This window comes from Lithobates pipiens, unplaced genomic scaffold, assembly GCF_037356315.1.
Source record: "Lithobates pipiens isolate NorthernLeopardFrog02 unplaced genomic scaffold, aLitPip1_a1.2 Scaffold_27, whole genome shotgun sequence".
NCBI classification, from domain to species: domain Eukaryota; kingdom Metazoa; phylum Chordata; class Amphibia; order Anura; family Ranidae; genus Lithobates; species Lithobates pipiens.
Window position 1 is genome coordinate 10,753,748 of NW_027507788.1, and position 19,316 is coordinate 10,773,063.

Sequence of the window (19,316 nt, forward strand, 5' to 3'; positions counted from 1 at the left end):
TCATGTTCTCACAATTGTCTTCTCACAATCGCTTCGCCTTCTCACAATCATCTTCTCACAATCACCTTCTCACAATCGTCTTCTCACAATCATCTTCTCATCAAGTTCTCACAATCATCTTCTCACAATCGCTTCGCCTTCTCACAATCGCCTTCTCACAATCACTTCACTTTCTCACAATCGTCTTCTCACAATTGTCTTCTCACAATCGTCTTCTCACAATCTTCTTCTCACAATCGTCTTCCCATCACCTTCTCACAATCGTCTTCTCATCACCTTCTCACAATCATCTTCTCACAATCATCTTCTCACAATCATCTTCTCACAATCATCATCTCACAATCGTTTCACCTTCTCACAATTGTCTTCCCACAATCGCCTTCTCACAATCGCCTTCTCACAATCGTCTTCTCACAATTATCTTCTCACAATCGCTTCGCCTTCTCACAATCATCTTCTCACAATCGTCTTCTCACAATCATCTTCTCATCACTTTCTCACAATCGTCTTCTCATCACCTTCTCACAATCGTCTTCTCACAATCATCTTCTCACAATCGCTTCGCCTTCTCACAATCACTTCGCCTTCTCACAATCGCCTTCTCACAATTGTCTTCTCACAATCGCTTCGCCTTCTCACAATCGTCTTCTCACAATCGCCTTCTCACAATCGTCTTCTCACAATCATCTTCTCACAATCGCCTTCTCACAATCATTTTGCTTTCTCACAATTGTCTTCTCACAATTGTCTTCTCACAATCGCCTTCTCACAATCATGTTCTCACAATTGTCTTCTCACAATCGCTTCACCTTCTCACAATCATCTTCTCACAATCACCTTCTCACAATCGTCTTCTCACAATGGCTTCACCTTCTCACAATCATCTTCTCACAATCGCCTTCTCACAATCGTTTTGCCTTCTCACAATTGTCTTCTCACAATCGCCTTCTCACAATTGTCTTCTCACAATCGCCTCCTCACAATCATGTTCTCACAATTGTCTTCTCACAATCGCTTCGCCTTCTCACAATCATCTTCTCACAATCACCTTCTCACAATCGTCTTCTCACAATCATCTTCTCATCAAGTTCTCACAATCATCTTCTCACAATCACCTTCTCACAATCACCTTCTCACAATCGCTTTGCCTTCTCACAATCGCCTTCTCACAATCACTTCGCTTTCTCACAATCGTCTTCTCACAATCGTCTTCTCACAATCGTCTTCTCACAATCTTCTTCTCACAATCGTCTTCCCATCACCTTCTCACAATCGTCTTCTCATCACCTTCTCATAATCGTCTTCTCACAATCGCCTTCTCACAATCACTTCACCTTCTCACAATCGTCTTCTCACAATCACTTCGCCTTCTCACAATCATCTTCTCACAATCGCTTCACCTTCTCACAATCGTCTTCTCACAATCGGTTCGCCTTCTCACAATTGTCTTCTCACAATCGCCTTCTCACAATCAATTCGCCTTCTCACAATCATCTTTGTCTTCTCACAATCGCTTTGCCTTCTCACAATCGCCTTCTCACAATCACTTTGCCTTCTCACAATCGTCTTCTCACAATCACTTCGCCTTCTCACAGTCGTCTTCTAACAATCGCTTCGCCTTCTTACAATCGCTTTGCCTTCTCACAATTGTCTTCTCACAATCGCCTTCTCCCAATGGATTCGCCTTCTCACAATTGTCTTCTCACAATCGCCTTCTCACAATCAATTCGTCTTCTCACAATCGCCTTCTCACAATCGCTTCGCCTTCTCACAATCGCCTTCTCACAATCGTCTTCTCACAATCGCCTTCTCACAATCGATTCGTCTTCTCACAATCGCCTTCTCACAATCGCTTCGCCTTCTCACAATCGCCTTCTTACAATCGTCTTCTCACAATCACTTCGCCTTCTTACAATCATCTTCTCACAATCGCTTCACCTTCTCACAATCGTCTTCTCACAATCGGTTTTCCTTCTCACAATTGTCTTCTCACAATCGCTTTCTCACAATCGATTCACATTCTCACAATCGTCTTCTCACAATCGCTTCGTCTTCTCACAATCGCTTTGCCTTCTCACAATTGCTTCGCCTTTTCACAATCGCCTTCTCACAATCACTTTGCCTTCTTACAATCGTCTTCTCACAATCGTCTTCTCACAATCACTTCACCTTCTCACAATTGTCTTCTCACAATCGATTCGCCTTCTCACAATCGATTCGCCTTCTCACAATTGTCTTCTCACAATCGCCTTCTCACTATCGCTTAGCCTTATCACAATTGTCGTCTCATAATCGCTTCACCTTCTCACAATCGTCTTCTCACAATCGCCTTCTCACAATCACCTTCTCACAATCGCTTTGCCTTCTCACAATCATATTCTCACAATCGCCTACTCACAATCGCTTTGCCTTCTTACAATCGCTTTGTCTTCTCACAATCGTCTTCTCACAATCGCCTTCTCACAATCACTTCGCCTTCTCACAATCGCTTTACCTTCTCACAATCGCCTTCTCACAATCGCCTTCTCACAATCACTTCGCCTTCTCACAATCATCTTTTCACAATCGCTTCACTTTCTCACAATTGTCTTCTAACAATCGCCTTCTCACAATCGTCTTCTCACAATCGCTTCGCCTTCTCACAATCACCTTCTCACAATCGCTTCGCCTTCTCACAATCACCTTCTCACAATCGCTTCACCTTCTCACAATCATCTTCTCACAATCGCTTTCTCACAATCACCTTCTCACAATCATCTTCTCACAATCGCTTTCTCACAATCACCTTCTCACAATCGCTTTGCCTTCTCACAATCGCCTTCTCACAATCGCTTCGCCTTCTCACAATCGCTTCGCCTTCTCACAATCGTCTTCTCACAATCGCCTTCTCACAATCACCTTCTCACAATCACCTTCTCACAGTCGCATGACCCTCTTTTGTAATACATCTCGGCTCATCGCACCGGCGTGTCCTGCAGCGTCCTACAACGCTCTGGGGTGCTCAGAGGAACGGATGGCACTGTGGCGCAGGAATGCATTTTACTTGCATGAGTTACTATATCACAAAACTATGAATCCAGCCTGGAGGTCCGGGTGGGTGTAAATGCCAAACATGAACCCCTTCAATACCGGGTACTTCCACCCCTTCCTGCCCAGGACAATATTCAGCTTTCAGTGCCGTCACACTCAGAATGACAATTAGATGCTACACTGTACACCAATTATATCTTCATAATTTTATTGAGACAAATAGAGCTTTATTTTTTTGGGGCTAACAAACAAAAAAAAGTCTAAAATTTGAAAAAAAAAATACATTTTCTTACTTTCTGTTGTAAAATTTAGCAAATAAGTAATTTTACTTCTTCACTGATGAGGAGGCACTGATGGGCACTAATAAGCTACATTAATGAGAAGGCACTGATGGGCACTAATAAGCTACATTAATGAGAAGGCACTGATGAGCACTTATAAGCTACATTAATGAGAAGGCACTGATGGGCACTAATAAGCTACATTCATTACGAGGCACTGATGGTCACTGATAAGCTACACTAATGAGGAGGCACTGATAAGCTACATTCATGAGGAGGTACTGATGGGCACTGATAACCCACATTGATGAGGAGGTACTGATGGGCACTGATAAGCTACATTCATGAAGAGGCATGGATAAGCCACATTTATGAGGAGGCACTGATGGGCACTGATAAGCTGCACTAATGACGGGGAACTGATGAGCACTGATAAGCTACATTAATGAGGAGGCACTGATGGGCACTAAGCTACACTAATGAGGAGGCACTGATGGGCCCTGATAAGCTACATTCATGAGGAGGCACTGAAGGGTTCTGATATACTACACTAATGAGGAGGCACTGATGGGCACTGATAAGCTACATTCATGACGGGGCACTGATGAGCACTGATAAGCTATATTAATGAGGAGGCACTGATGGGCCCTGATAAGCTACATTCAGGAGGAGGTACTGATGGGCACTGATAAGCTACACTAATGAGGAGGCACTGATAAGCCACATTAATGAGGAGGCACTGATAAGCCACATTAATGAGGAGGCACTGACAGGCACTGATAAGCCACATTAATGAGGAGGCACTGATAAGCTACATTCATGAGGAGGCACTGACGAGCTACATTAATGAGGAGGCACTGACGAGCTACATTAATGAGGAGGCACTGATGGGCACTGATAAGCTACATTATTGAGGAGGCACTGATGGGCACCGATAAGCCACATTAATGAGGAGGTACTAATGGGCACTGATAAGCTACACTAATGACGGGGCACTGATGAGCACTGATAAGCTACATTAATGAGGCGGCACTGATGGGCACTAAGCTACACTAATGAGGAGGCACTGACGGGCACTGATGAGCTTCGCTAATGAGGAGGCACTGATGGACCCTGATAAGCTACATTCATGAGGAGGCACTGATGGGTACTGATAAGCTACACTAATGAGAGAGGCACTAATAGGCTGCACTGATGATCAGTGCCAATAATGTACTAATAGTCTTGCTGGTTCTCCTTTCCTCACACAGATACAGCGTGGGAGGAAAGGACTGCCGATAACCGGCAAGTCTGTTTTCATGTGATCAGCTGTGATTGGCCCTTTATCGCTATCTGTGATCAGCTGTGTCCAAGGGACATATCAGTCACAGAGCGCGCTGAATGCCTGCGCCAGGAAGGTTCTGGGAGGATGTCAAGGTATTTATAATTTTTTTAATTTTTTTTTATATCTTTACGCAAATGTTTTACCTTTCATTTCAATTTTAAACTGTATGGGTTGTTTGTTTTACAAGGTGAGGGGTCACATATACTATAAGATGTGTGTCGTGTTTCCCTGCACTGTGTGCATCAATAGAAACACACAACCCTGTAGTCTAGGATAGCAAGGCACTCCCCTGCTCCTCCCTTCACCTAACACGCTGACTCCGGACTGCACTGTTAACACTTTCCTGCGAAGACTGGAAGTTAAAGTGTTACTAAACTTAGGAGCCTGCATTCACTATAGCTGGTCTCCCAGGAGCCTGCATTCACTATATCTGGTCTCCCCAGGAGCCTGCATTCACTATAGCTGGTCTCCCAGGAGCCTGTATTCACTATAGCTGGTCTCCCAAGAGCCTGCATTCACTATATCTGGTCTCCCCAGGAGCCTGCATTCACTATAGCTGGTCTCCCTAGGAGCCTGCATTCACTATAGCTGGTCTCCACAGGAGCCTGCATTCACTATATCTGGTCTCCCCAGGAGCCTGCATCCACTATATCTGGTCTCCCCAGGAGCCTGCATTCCCTATATCTGATCTCCCCAGGACCTGACATCCACTATAGCTGGTCTCCCAGGAGCCTGCATCCACTATAGCTGGTCTCCCTAGGAGCCTGCATCCACTATATCTGGTCTCCCCAGGAGCCTGCATTCCCTATATCTGATCTCCCCAGGACCTGACATCCACTATAGCTGGTCTCCCAGGAGCCTGCATCCACTATAGCTGGTCTCCCTAGGAGCCTGCATTTACTATAGCTGGTCTCCACAGGAGCCTGCATTCACTATATCTGGTCTCCCCAGGAGCCTGCATTTACTATATCTGGTCTCCCCAGGAGCCTGCATTCACTATATCTGATCTCCCCAGGACCTGACATCCACTATAGCTGGTCTCCCCAGGAGCCTGCATTCACTATATCTGGTCTTCCCAGGAGCCTGCATCCACTATATCTGGTCTCCCCAGGAGCCTGCATTCACTATATCTGGTATCCCCAGGAGCCTGCATTTACTATATCTGGTCTCCACAGGAGCCTGCATTCACTATAGCTGGTCTCCCAGGAGCCTGTATTCACTATAGCTGGTCTCCCAAGAGCCTGCATTCACTATATCTGGTCTCCCCAGGAGCCTGCATTCACTATAGCTGGTCTCCACAGGAGCCTGCATTCACTATATCTGGTCTCCCCAGGAGCCTGCATCCACTATATCTGGTCTCCCCAGGAGCCTGCATTCCCTATATCTGATCTCCCCAGGACCTGACATCCACTATAGCTGGTCTCCCAGGAGCCTGCATCCACTATAGCTGGTCTCCCTAGGAGCCTGCATCCACTATAGCTGGTCTCCCTAGGAGCCTGCATTCACTATAGCTGGTCTCCACAGGAGCCTGCATTCACTATATCTGGTCTCCCCAGGAGCCTGCATTTACTATATCTGGTCTCCCCAGGAGCCTGCATTCCCTATATCTGATCTCCCCAGGAACTGACATCCACTATAGCTGGTCTCCCCAGGAGCCTGCATTCACTATATCTGGTCTTCCCAGGAGCCTGCATCCACTATATCTGGTCTCCCCAGGAGCCTGCATCCACTATATCTGATCTCCCCAGGAGCCTGCATTCACTATATCTGGTCTCCCCAGGAGCCTGCATTCACTATATCTGGTCTCCCCAGGAGCCTGCATTCACTATATCTGATCTCCCCAGGACCTGACATCCACTATAGCTGGTCTCCCCAGGAGCCTGCATTCACTATATTTGGTCTCCCCAGGACCCTGCATTCACTATATCTGGTCTCCCCAGGAGCCTGCATTCACTATATCTGGTCTCCCCAGGACCCTGCATTCACTATAGCTGGTCTCCCAGGAGCCTGCATTTACTATATCTGGTCTCCCAGGAGCCTGCATTTACTATATCTGGTCTCCCCAGGAGCCTGCATTTAATATATTTGGTCTCCCCAGGACCTGACAGTCACTATATCTGGTCTCCCCAGGACTCTGCATTCACTATATCTGGTCTCCCCAGGAGCCTGCATTCACTATATCGGGTCTTGGTGCACAATCCTTTCATTCACACTTGTGGCCAGTGTGAATGTTCCCCTTACATTAGTGGCCAGTGTAAATCCCTCCTTACATTGGTGGTTACAGTGAATGCTTCCATTACATCAGTGGTCAGTGTAAATCCCCATTACATTGGTGGTCGGTGTAAACCCCTCCTTACATTGGTGGTTACAGTGAATGCTTCTATTACATCAGAGGTCAGTGTAAATCCCCATTACATTGGTGGTTACTTTGAATGCTTTTATTATATTAGTGTTCAGTGTAAACCCCTATTACATGGGTGGTCAGTGTTGAAACTCCTCTTTATATTGGTAGTCGGTAAAAAAAAAATCAGCATTGCAATTGATCACACCCTCCCCTCACCCAAGACCTGCCACTGATCCCAGGAGCCTTAGGATCCCTAGGAGTTTTCTGTCTATTGATGGGTCCGCTCACCACCTGAGTCCATGGTGTGCAGGCAGTCAGGAGATGATGTGCTGTAACCTCTAGCAACCAATCAGTGAGCAGTTTTACTGTACAGTAATCTGTAGCAACCAAACAAGCAAGCAAGCAGAAATCATGTGCTGTAACCTCTAGCAACCAGTCAGTAAGCGGTAAAGATATGCTGTAACCTCTGGCAACCAATCGCAATAACTGCCTGATCTGATACAGTAAACGGATTTTGAGTCTAGTTGCTATTTATTGTATGTCTCAGAGCAGGTGGAGAGCGAAATTGCATGGGGGGGGGCAGGAAAATTTTTGCCCAGGGTCCAATCAATATTAAAGACGGCCATGACTCCATCCCTCCCCCCCCCCAGTCTAAATGGCGATCTGCCTTGTTTACATAGACAGATCTCAGTTCTGTGTCCCTGCTTGATCATCGGCAGGCGCCGGAGGGCAAATCGAATACCAGGCAGCTGCTGATCGACTCCTGCTGTGTGTGATCACAGAGGAAGCGAGATGCGGGCAGCGTGCATGTGCGCCCCCTACCTGGAAGTGTCGGATCATGTCTACATATGTGATCCGATGCACGGGTGCTGCCGGGTAGCAGTAAAACTATTATAGGGCAGACTTAAAAAAATTGGTTAAATAAAGTTTTTTTTTTTTCAGTTTTGACAGAAATGTTTAGTAGCAGTGTACAGCAATACTAAGGGGCCCATGTATTAAAAAATAAAAATAAAAAAAACTAGAATTTTTGGATTCTCCCTTCTCTATATAGGCAATCATTTGTCTAATTTCCTCACAAATCGATCAAGGTAAATATACCCCAATCCAATGTACACTATATTACCAAAAGTATTGGGACGCCTGCCTTTACACGCACATGAACTTTAGTGGCATCCCAGTCTTGGTCCGTAGGGTTCAATATTGAGTACGCCCGCCCTTTGCAGCTATAACAGCTTCAACTCTTCTGGGAAGACTGTCCACGAGGTTTAGGAGTGTGTCTATGGGAATGTTTGACCATTCTTTACAGAAGCGCGTTTGTGAGGTCAGGCACTGATGTTGGACGGGAAGGCCTGGGCTGCAGTCTCTACTCTAATTCATCCCAAAGGTTTTCAAGTGGGTTGAGGTCAGGACTCTGTGCAGGCCAGTCAAGTTCCTCTACCCCAAACTCGCTCATCCATGTCTTTATGGATCTTGCTTTGTGCACTGGTGTAAATCATTAGGCGGAGGGGGGATTATGGTGTGGGTGTTGTTTCTCAGGGGTTGGGCTTGGCCTCCTTAGTTCCAGTGAAGGGAACTCTTAAGGCGTCAGCATACCAAGACATTTTGGACAATTTCATGCTCCCATCTTTGTGGGAACGGTTTGGGGATGACCCCTTCCTGTTCCAACATGACTGCGCGAAAGTGCACAAAGCAAGGTCCATGCAGGGGGCATTCCAGTGCACATGTGCGCCGCAACGTACCAGTAACCACAGCAGCCAATCAGAAATGATCTTTTCATGATGCGAACTCAGTGACATGCGATCTGATTGGCTGCTTTGGATTGCTGCACCTTTAAAACACAAGACTGTTATAACACAGCCTGCAATACAGCCGATCCAATGGAAGCAAAAATGAGCTGAGAAAATGATTCAGAGACAAGGTGGGTCCGTTTTGCACACAGATCTTTATTGGATCATAAATTCCAAAACACGAGTACATAATAGAAGAGCAGATGGAGAATGCTGCCGTCCCATTGTGGGAGGGGTCTTTTAGTTGCTGGCGATTTTCTGCAAGAAAAGGGAAAACGGCAGAAACAGATTATATCACTAATATATTATCACAGATTTTTTTAAATATTATATTATATTACAAACATAATATATTACTAAGCAATCCGCAACTGCTGTTCAGCTCTGCCAATCCCTTCACTTGCATCCCCTACCCCGCCATATAAAATTCTAAATACTGACCGCCACATACAAGGTCCTCCACAATATCGCCCCATCCCCCCACCCCCCCAGCTACATCACCAACCTCATCTCCAGATATCGCCCCACACCGCCCCCCCCCACCCCCCCCCAGTCCTCTCAGGACCCCCTTGCTCTCTAGCTTCCTTGTCTCCTCCTCCCATGCTTGTCTCCAATCCTTCTCCAGAGCCTCTCCCATCCTCTGGAACTCCCTACCTCCTTGCTCTCTAGCTTCCTTGTCTCCTCCTCCCACGATTGTCTCCAGGACTTCTCCAGAGCCCCTCCCATCCTCTGGAACTCCCTACCCCCGTATGTCCTTTAGGCGATCCCTGAAAACTAATTTATTCAGGGAAGCCTACGCCACCTCCACCTAAGAACTGTACACAAGCCACTGCCAGCAGAGAAATCCCAGCGGCTATTACCTTTTTGTACCACCTCCCACCCTCCCTTTGGATTGTAAGCTCCACGAGCAAGGCCCCCCTGTCCCTTTTGTATTGAACTGTATTGTAATTAGACATGTGCAATTTGTTTTCCTTCCGAGTTCGTTTTTTTAACAAAATTCAACAGATCCGTTCATTTGGAGGTATCCAAATTAACAAAAACCCATTTAATTTTTCAGAATATTCGAAAATTCGGAAATTTCAAATGTGAAAATCCGAAAACCCATAAATTTGAAAATCTGAAATAATAACTAACTGATTTTTGATATTTTTGTTCTTATTTTCGGATTTTCATTCTTATTATCAGATTTTCAGATTTCCGAATTTCCAAATTTCCAAACTTTTGAATTTATTCGAATTTCGATCATAACGAATGACCCGAAAAATGAAAAAAAAAAAATTAAAACAAAACAAGTAACAACAAATTGTGGTTGAACTGGATGGACTTGTGTCTTTTTTTCAACCTGACTAACTATGTAACTATGTAAAACAAAAATGAAAACGAACATATTTTTTGGCAGTGCACATGTCTACAACTTAGCAATGTTTATGCTTCTCCAGACATCCAATCAGAATGGTGAAGCATAGCTTCCTTCTCACTGCACAATCATTTTGTTGTGAGTATGACCCCTTATTAGAGGACAAGACCTTATTGTATTCTTTTTTTTTTTTTTACTCCAGCGAGATACAAAAGACACAAATTTGCACTGAATAATACAACCTTTCCCTTTTTTTTATGCAAGCAGAAGAGGAAGTGGCGGCACAGATAGGCAATCATTTGTGCCAGGAGCTGACTGTTGCCAGCCGGACTTACACCATTGATCCAGTCGATGTAGGCGGAGACTCTGGTGAAGACGGTTGGCTTCTTCTCGTAGTTGCAGCTGACGCCGGAGCCGAAGCTGACAATGCCGTGCACTTGCCAGGATCCATCACCAGTCTTAACGTTCAGGGGGCCACCGGAATCACCCTGCGGAGTACAGTGCAATCATCAGATACAGGGATTTAAAAGCAGCAACTGTATTCACCGGATTTGAAAAGATACGGAATCTATAACCCTATACTCAAAAAACAAAACAAAAAAACTATCTTGTAAGGTTTATCAAAACACAAGAAAAGGGCTAAAATCGTGTTTTTGCTGGAGAAAATGCTTCTTTGGTATCGCCCCAGTGTTGCTCATGCAATCAATAAAGAGTAAGCAGTTGATCATGTGATCTCTGCTGGATCAGAGTTCAGATAGGCTGATCCGCTATCCAATGGAAATGTACTAAGGAGAACCGCGACTTACGTTGCATGCAGAGACAATGCCGTCACCGCCAGCGCAGACCATAGTGTCCCTGACCTGCCAGCCCCACCAGTCAGACTTGGAGCAGGTAGGATAATCCACCACTGGGAGGAGAGCCTGTTGCAGGTTATCAGCGATGGGTCCACCGGCTGAAAAACAAAGCACACAATGATAAGTGACCAGTGAGAGTGGGGGGGGAGACCGATAATGATAACTGGAAGATCAGCCAAAATTCAACCTATCCTGACCGACTATAGGGGGGTGTAATGCCGGCAAAGCCGTCTCTGTAGAAGGTGATATTTAAAGCCTGACTGCATCCAAAAAATTTTTCTTAAAGTGGGAAAGATTTAGAAGGGGAAGAAGAAGAATGAAAGCAAAAGAAGAGGAAGAACGTGTAAAAAAGGATAGAAAGAACAGAAAGGAAATGGGGGGGAAAGAAGAAAAAGAAGGTAAAGGAAATAGAAAAAGAGAAGGAAATGAAGAATAGAAAGGAAAAAGGTAAAGGAAAAGGAAAAGGTGAGAAGACAAGAGAAGAGAAAAAATGTGAAATGGAGGGAAAGAAGAAATAAGAATAATAAGAATAATTTTCGTTTCATTTGTTTTGGGGTTTTTTTTCGATTTTTTGGGTCATTCGTTATGATCGCAATTTGTAAATTTGAAATTCAAAAGAATTCGTAAAAATCCAAAATCCAAAATCCAAAAACCTGAAAATTCGAAAATTTGAAATAACTAATAATAACTTATTACTTGTAATAAATAACAATAATAATAAAAAATGTATTATTATTTACTATTAATTCATTCCATTACATTTGCTTAGATGCGGCATTTGTTATTTTGGATAATTTGTAACTTTGGATAAATTTGTATTCCTTACATTCACTAACAGACAAATTTGAAACGATATTCCAATACCTATAATTTAATAATTAGTAATAGTTAAGTTATTATTAGTTAGTTAATATTAATTTACGAATTTATGAATTTACAAATGTTTTTGAATTTTTTCTAATTATTTCTAACTTATGAATTTACAATTTTTTTCGAATTTTTGAATATTCGGAAAAGTTCGTTAAATGGGTTTTCGTTAATTTGGATATTTCCAAATGAAGGAATTTGTCGAAATTCATAAAAAAACGAATTCGGAAGGAAACGGATTGCACATGTCTAGAAGAGAAGAGATACAAATGAAATGGAGGGAAGTAATACTGAAAGGAAGAAAAGAAAGGAAATGGAGACAAGGAAGAAAAAAATGGAAAAAAGAAGGAAGGAGGAGAAGAGGAGAGAAAAGGAAATCAGGAAGGAAGGAAAGAATAGAAAGGAAAAGAGGGGAAGGAAGAAAAGATTAGAAATGAAATAAAATAAAGGAAGGAAAACAGAAGGAAGTACAGAATAAAAATAAAATGAAAGGAAGGAAAGAATAGAAGAGAAATGGAAGGAATAAATAAGGAATAGAAAGGAAAAGAAAGGAAATGGAAGAAACACATAAAAAGGAAATGGAGGGAAGGAAGAAACAAAAAAAGAAAAGGAAGGAAGAGGAGAGGACAGAAACGGAAGACAGGAAGGAAGGAAAGAATTGAAAGGAAATAAAAGAATGGAAGAAAAACAGAAGGAAAACAAAAGGAAGGAAAGAATAGAAAATATACAGAAGGAAGGAAAGAACATAATAGAAATGGAAGGAGGGAACAAAGGAAATGGAAGGAAGGAAGGACGGAATAAAAAGGAAATGGAGGGAAGACAGACAAGAATAAAGGGGAAGATAAGGGTAGGGATAGGAAGGGAGGGGAAGAATTAAAATGAAATGGAGGGAAAGAACAAAATAATATAAAGGAAATGTAAGAAAGGAAGGAAAGGAAAGAAAGGAAATGGAGGGAAGGAAGAAAAAAATAGAAAGGAAGGAAGAGGAGAGAAGAGAAATGGAAGACAGGAAGGAAGGAAGGAATTGAAAGGAAATAAAAGAATGGAAGAAAAACAGTAAGTAAGGAAAACAAAAAGAAGGAAAGAATAGAAAGGATACAGAAGGAAGGAAAGAATATAATAGAAATGGAAGGAGGGAACAAAGGAAATGGAAATGGAAATTCTGCAGCCACAACAGGAAATGAAAGGAACTCTCTCCAAAGCGGAGAGGAACCCTCTATTAGATAGTTGTCACTGGAAGAGGTGTCCTCATTGGAAGATTTCCTCTCAATTTTTGCTCCAGTGATAACTGTAAAATTTGGGATTTCTTATCACTTTCTGTACCAGAGACAAGGATACCAAGATATACAGAGGGGGTGAATCTCCCCATAGGGGAAACAGCAATAACAAAAACCCGACAGAGGTTGTAACTTCTCCACACTCCATTCAAAATTAAAGGATAGATTGTGCCTTTTGGATATGCTTGAAAAAAAAAAAAGTAGCTGCCTTCCTTAGGAAGGACTTTTAATGGCTGACGGGTTCACTTTCAAATACCAGAACCATCACTGTGAATTTGAATTCTTATTTTAAGGTGAAGACATCGCTTACTGTACAGACGACCCCATCCAGTCACAAAGCTGTTTGAATTATGAGCCAAGAGGGCGCCACTAGCGGGCAGGCAGGCGGGCTGAATGTTGTCACTGAGCGGTGCGGGTTGGGACAGCTTGATCAGAGCGATGTCGTTGCTGAAAGAACACACATACATCAATCACATGGGTATTGTGGGTTTAAACGAGTAAATTGGACCCAATAAAAGCAGACGCTGTATCGTCATGTAGTACTGGAAATGACTGTAATCAGTCAGCAGCACTTCTCAAGTGATATTTTGCTTTGCAGTAATGTTCAGAATGAAGGAACCCAGCTTAGAAGAATTAAGTTTGCAAACCAGGGTTTACCAGATTTAGAGTTAGGGAGAGTATTATAGAGGGGGTTAGTGTTAGGATTACATTTTGGATTGATTGTTAGAGTTACAGAGAGATTTAGTGTTACACAGAGGATTTAGTGTTAGGGTTACACAGAGAATTGAGTGTTAGGGTGACACAGAGAATTTAGTGTTATTGCAGCAGGGGGAGGGGTTAATGTTAGAAATACAGAGGATTTAGTGTTAGGGTTAAAGAAAGGATTAGCACTGCAGTTACTTAGAGGAGCTAGTGTTAGGGTTAAAGAGAAGGTTGGTGTTAGAGTTCCAAGGAAGGTTGGTGCTAGGGTTACATGGAGGGTTAGCGTTAGATTTACAGTGAGGGCTAATGTTATGGTTATGGGTGGGTTAGTGTTAGAATTACAGGGAAAGTTTTCCTGAGGGTTACACGGAGGGTTGGTGTTAGGATTACAGGGAGTGTTTGTATGAGGGTTAGGGTTATATTTACAGTGAGGGTTAGTGTTATGGATACGGCAAGCATTAGTGTTGGAATTATAGGGAGGCAGGGTACCGGTAGCATTTGTGTGAGGGTTACAGGGAGGGTTAGTGTTATGGTTACAGTTGGGTTGGTGTTAAGGTTACAGGGAGGGTTTGTATGAGGATCACAGGGATACAGGGAGTATTAATGTTGAAATTGTAGGGAAGGTAATTGTTAGAGATACAGGGAAGCTTAGTGTTAGGGTTAGTAGGAGCATTTGTGGGAAAGTTACTTGAAGGGTTAGATTTATAGGGAGCATTAGTGTTAAGGAATCTACAGGGAGTGTTATTATTGAAATTGCAGGGAGGATTACTATTAGGGTTACAGGGAGGGACAGGTTTAGGATTACAGAGAGGGCTAGTTTAAAGGGTAGGGTAGTTTGTGGTTACAGGTAATTAGCATTAATGTTATTGGGAAGGTTGGTGGTAGGGCATCTGATGTTGATGGTGAGCACAGGGTAGAAATATGTAAATGCAGGCCATCACAGATTGGGGTTACTTGATAGGTTAGTATTAGTAGGATTAATATTAAGTTAGTGTTAGGATGGTATTAGTATTACAGGAATGGTTAGTGTTGAGGTCACAAGTCTAGCTGGGACTGAAGACCAGGACCATCAACAACTAGACACACGAGAGTGAGCACAGGGGAGAAATAAGCAAATGCAGACCATCACAGATTGGGGTTACTTGATAGGTTAGTATTAGGATTATTATTAGGTTAGTGTTAGAATTGTATTAGGATTAAAGGAATGGTTAGTGTTGAGGTCACAAGTCTAGCTGAGATTGAAGACCAGAACCATCAACAGCTAGACACACAAAAGTGAGCACAGGGGAGAAGAATGTTAATGCAGCCCATCACAAATTGGGGTTACTTGATAGGTCAGTATTAGGATGGTATTAGGATTACAGGAATGGTTAATGTTGAGGTCACAAGTCTAGCTGGGACTAAAGACCAAGACAATCAACAACTAGACACAGCAGAGTGAGCACAGAGGAGAAGAACGTAAATGCAGCTCATCACAGATCAGGGTTAGTTGATATATTAGTATTAGGATAGTATTAGGATTACAGGAATGGTTAGTGTTGAGGTCACAATTCTAGCTGGGGCTAAGGACCAGGACCATCAACAACTAGACACTCCAGAGTGAGCACAGGGGAGAAGAACGTAAATGCAGCCCATCACAGATTGTGTATTCCGAAAGTCATGTCATACTCACAGGATGAGAAAAGAGCTCCATCTTTCATGGACAATGATCTTCTCAGCGGAAATGGCAATAGAACCTTCTTCATCTGCAGTCTGCAGGCTGTGTTTGCCCAGATAAACCCTGTATGTATTTGCAGAGCTGGACAAAACACAAGTGAAATTGGATGAGTGCTTTGGAGGTGAATCTGTGCATTGGTGTCATCCAACCTATGACCTCCCCTGACATGTAATCTTTTATTTTCTGATAGGACTCTGTGTCTACAGTTTCCCTACACTGAGGTGTTACATGGACAATGATAAGCATAATAGAACACTCTCCCTAATTACCTGCATATACTGGCATTTGAGGTTGCTCTGAGCTACATTTTCCATGACATGCCATTAAAATGGAACAAGTACAGTGTGCCAGCCAGGGCACAGGTCCTCAGATTGCCATGGATGGAAGGAAATTGGATAGTAGTTCTATATAACTTGCCTTTTTTTAACACATTGTAGTTTTTCTCTTTATTGCTAGTAAAGCAGTTACAGAAAATTAATCATATGTACTAAAAATGGAAAAGGTTAATTTTAGTTTTTGGGATTATTACTTTTTTAGCTACTAATTTTTAGCATCTGAATGTTACCTGATGCAGTGAGCGGCGGTCAGGACCCAGTTTTCAGAGATCAGAGTGCCACCACAGGTGTGTCCCCAGTTTCCGCTGGATCCCTGGTACTGAAGGGAGATCTAAAGGAGACAAGTAAGATTGAATTCATTATTATTGTGCAAAATCCTCTATGTCAGCTTGGTACTGATATGCAAAGGTGACTTCAGTGACATATTAAACGGGAGGCTTTCAGGTGATTCTAGAAATGTAATTGATGCTCTCCTTAAGGAAAGAGGGGACTTCAAAGTAAATTAAATTTTACATTGTAATGAACGCCCCCCCCCCCCCCCCCCGACTTTATTTTTTTCAGAATCTCATGACTTGCTGGGCCAGAGCATGGCTCTAAAGTGATGAGCCTTGAACTAATACATTAGCCTAGGGAACATGCACATTTAAAAGCATGCACATCTTTCATAAAACTGTATATGCAGAGAGCATTTGGTCAGACAGCTTTGTGATACAATAGGAAATAATTGGAACTTTGGGTAACTGGTGACTCTAACACAGTTCTCAAAGGACAAAAAAGGAGAAAACTGGAACTTGGGTGCCTGTTGAACCCATTACAGCCCTCAAAGGACACAAAAGGAGAAAATTGGAACTTGGGGTGACTGCTGACCCCATTACAGCCCTCAAAGAACACAAATGGAGAAACTGTAACTTGGGGTGACTGCTGACCTCATTGCTACCTTCAAAGGACACAATAGGAGAAAAGTGGAACATGAGGTGACCGTTGACCCCATTACAGCCCTCAAAGGACATAATAGGAGAAAATTAGAACGTGGGGTGACTGTCGACCCCATGACAAAGGACAGCAGGAAAAAGGAAGAAAGTCAAAAGTCATATTAAAAAATGTACTTGGCATTCCTGGATATACTATAAGGATATTTTAAAAGCATTTACATGCATCAAGGCATGGACACAATCAGCCAAAACTGAATATTATTTGCACTCAAACATCCATGCTACTCTCTTTGAAGGGAATAAGCTAAGAAACGAATAGAGTGGTTAGCTATTTTTTAGTGGTATGTATTAACTATAGGGTATTAAGTCTCCTGCAATCTTTTTCTTACCTTGCTGCACATCATTATTTCTACATAAAGTTGTCAGTAAACATCTCAATGCATTGCTCTTGCCTGACTATGAATAAACTCAAAATGTCCAATCATTGATCCATTAATTATTCTCCAATCTGATATTTACATATGCATAGTACTCTAAGAGGGTCACCCATAATTAGTTATAATTTGTGTATGCATGGCTTTAACCAATCAGCAATCTGCGTTTATTGGTCTTGAGGGACTTGCACAAAATAATTTCTGCTAAAGAATATTTAAATTACTAGAATGATTTGTCCAACTAAGTGGAAATGCGTGTGTCTCAGAAATTGTTGCATTTCATCTCCTTTTAACCATCTGCAAAATGTTATTGTCTGAGGTCCTCCACTTTTTCACTACCGTGCAACTGCCTGTCTTCAGCAGCTATTCTGAAAGTACGAAGAAGTTCCACAAAGAGTTAAAGGAGGATATATTTTAAGAGAGAACATAGCTGTAAGTGTTTGTAACTTTTTGAAATATACTTCATTGAGCATACCTGCCATGGCCAGCTGTGTGGTACTGTATCCTCTCCATTAACTACCCTGGCAACGCTGGGTGCCACAGCTGGCACGCCGCAGCTGTAGGCTACAGAGAGAAAGAAAAATGAATAATAGTTATATTTACAAAGAATATATAAACACTAAGGTTTTTTTTCTCAGAGACTAGGTGCAGGAACTCCCCCTTTCTGAGTCATCCCTTTTCTCACTCCACTACCAACCTCTGATCACCGTTCCTTGGTTCCACCCCCTACCCACCACCTATTCCTGCCCTTTTATAGAATACAGAACCAAGCATTATTTTGTGGTGATAAGTAATTTGTATGGAATTTGATGATAACAAAAAAAAGCAGTAAAATTTATTTCTTGTAGCCAGTAACAATAGAGCCCCTTCCAGCAACAATAGATCCCCTCAACAACAATCATGACCCACCTAAAACAAACTCCCCTTCTCCTGGCAGCAACAACATATCTCCCTACAGCCAGCATCAATAGACTCTCCAGCAGCCAGCAACAACAGACACCTCCCTCAACACTAGATCTCTCCTAGCAATGACTGACCCCCCAGCAATGTAAGACACACCCCCAGCAACAATAGGTCCCCCACCAACAATAGACCCCCTGCAAAAATAGATCCCCTAACTAGAATAGATCCCGCAGCAGCTAGCATCAATAGACCCTGCAGCACCCCTTACCATTACATACAGTCACTGTTAGAGGTGCCGGAACTGCATTCTCCCTGAAAAAAGTCCTGTATATACTGTATATATACACTGGGTGCACCAATAGGGTTGATTATACTGATACTCCGTGCTTCTTTTCTAAAAGCACAGAAGGGTCGATAGGTCCTTACTACTAGAATTGGACTGCTACAACTGGGAACCCACTTGGTAATCCCAACACCAAAATGTAGCCAATTGGTAATCCCACTGCCAAAATTTAGCCAACTGGTAATCCCAGCACCAAAATTTTGCCAATTGGTTATACCACCTCCACAATTTAGCCAATTGGTAATCACACAACCAAAATATAGCCAATTGGTAATCCCACTGCCAAAATGTAGCCAATTGGTAATCCCACCGCCAAAATTTAGCCAACTGGTAATCCCAGCACCAAAATTTTGCCAGTTGGTTATACCACCTCCACAATTTAGCTAATTGGTAATCCCACCACCAAAATTTTGACAATTGGTAATTCCGCCACCAAAATTTAGCCAATTGGTTATCCCACTTCCAGAATTTATCCAATAGGTTATTTCACTACCAAAATTTAGCTAATTTGTAATCCCACCACCAAAATGTAACCAATTGGTAATCCCACTGCCCAAATTTACAGGCTCTTTCTGGCTAAACCTATGCCCTATCATTCAACTTTAAATGTGTCGTATTTTAATAGTATCTAGTGGAGGCATGTTATATAACAGAGTTTCCAAAAAATACACAAGGACAAGTCTTTAACTTACCGTAGCTAAGGCAGATTGCAAGTACCACAAACCGGAACATTTTGCCTGTGACTTGTAGAATAACTTGTTTTACACCTTATATACACAAACTGGCTGATTTTCCGAGACCACCTGCAGCAGGTACGATAATAGTGACC

At 42.7% G+C, this 19,316-nt stretch overlaps 1 protein-coding gene across 1 annotated transcript; it reads right to left on the reverse strand.

Annotated features, from left to right (window-relative positions):
- Positions 1 to 8,902: 8,902 nt before the first annotated feature.
- Positions 8,903 to 19,316, reverse strand: LOC143933506 (chymotrypsin-C-like). Its single transcript, XM_077456418.1, has 8 exons — positions 19,180 to 19,316; positions 17,717 to 17,805; positions 16,106 to 16,206; positions 15,496 to 15,621; positions 13,432 to 13,568; positions 10,930 to 11,075; positions 10,459 to 10,611; positions 8,903 to 9,024 (listed from the first exon to the last, which is right to left on the reverse strand). The coding sequence occupies exons 1-8, from the start codon at positions 19,217 to 19,219 to the stop codon at positions 9,007 to 9,009; spliced, it is 810 nt and encodes a 269-aa protein (XP_077312544.1). The 5' UTR covers positions 19,220 to 19,316; the 3' UTR covers positions 8,903 to 9,006.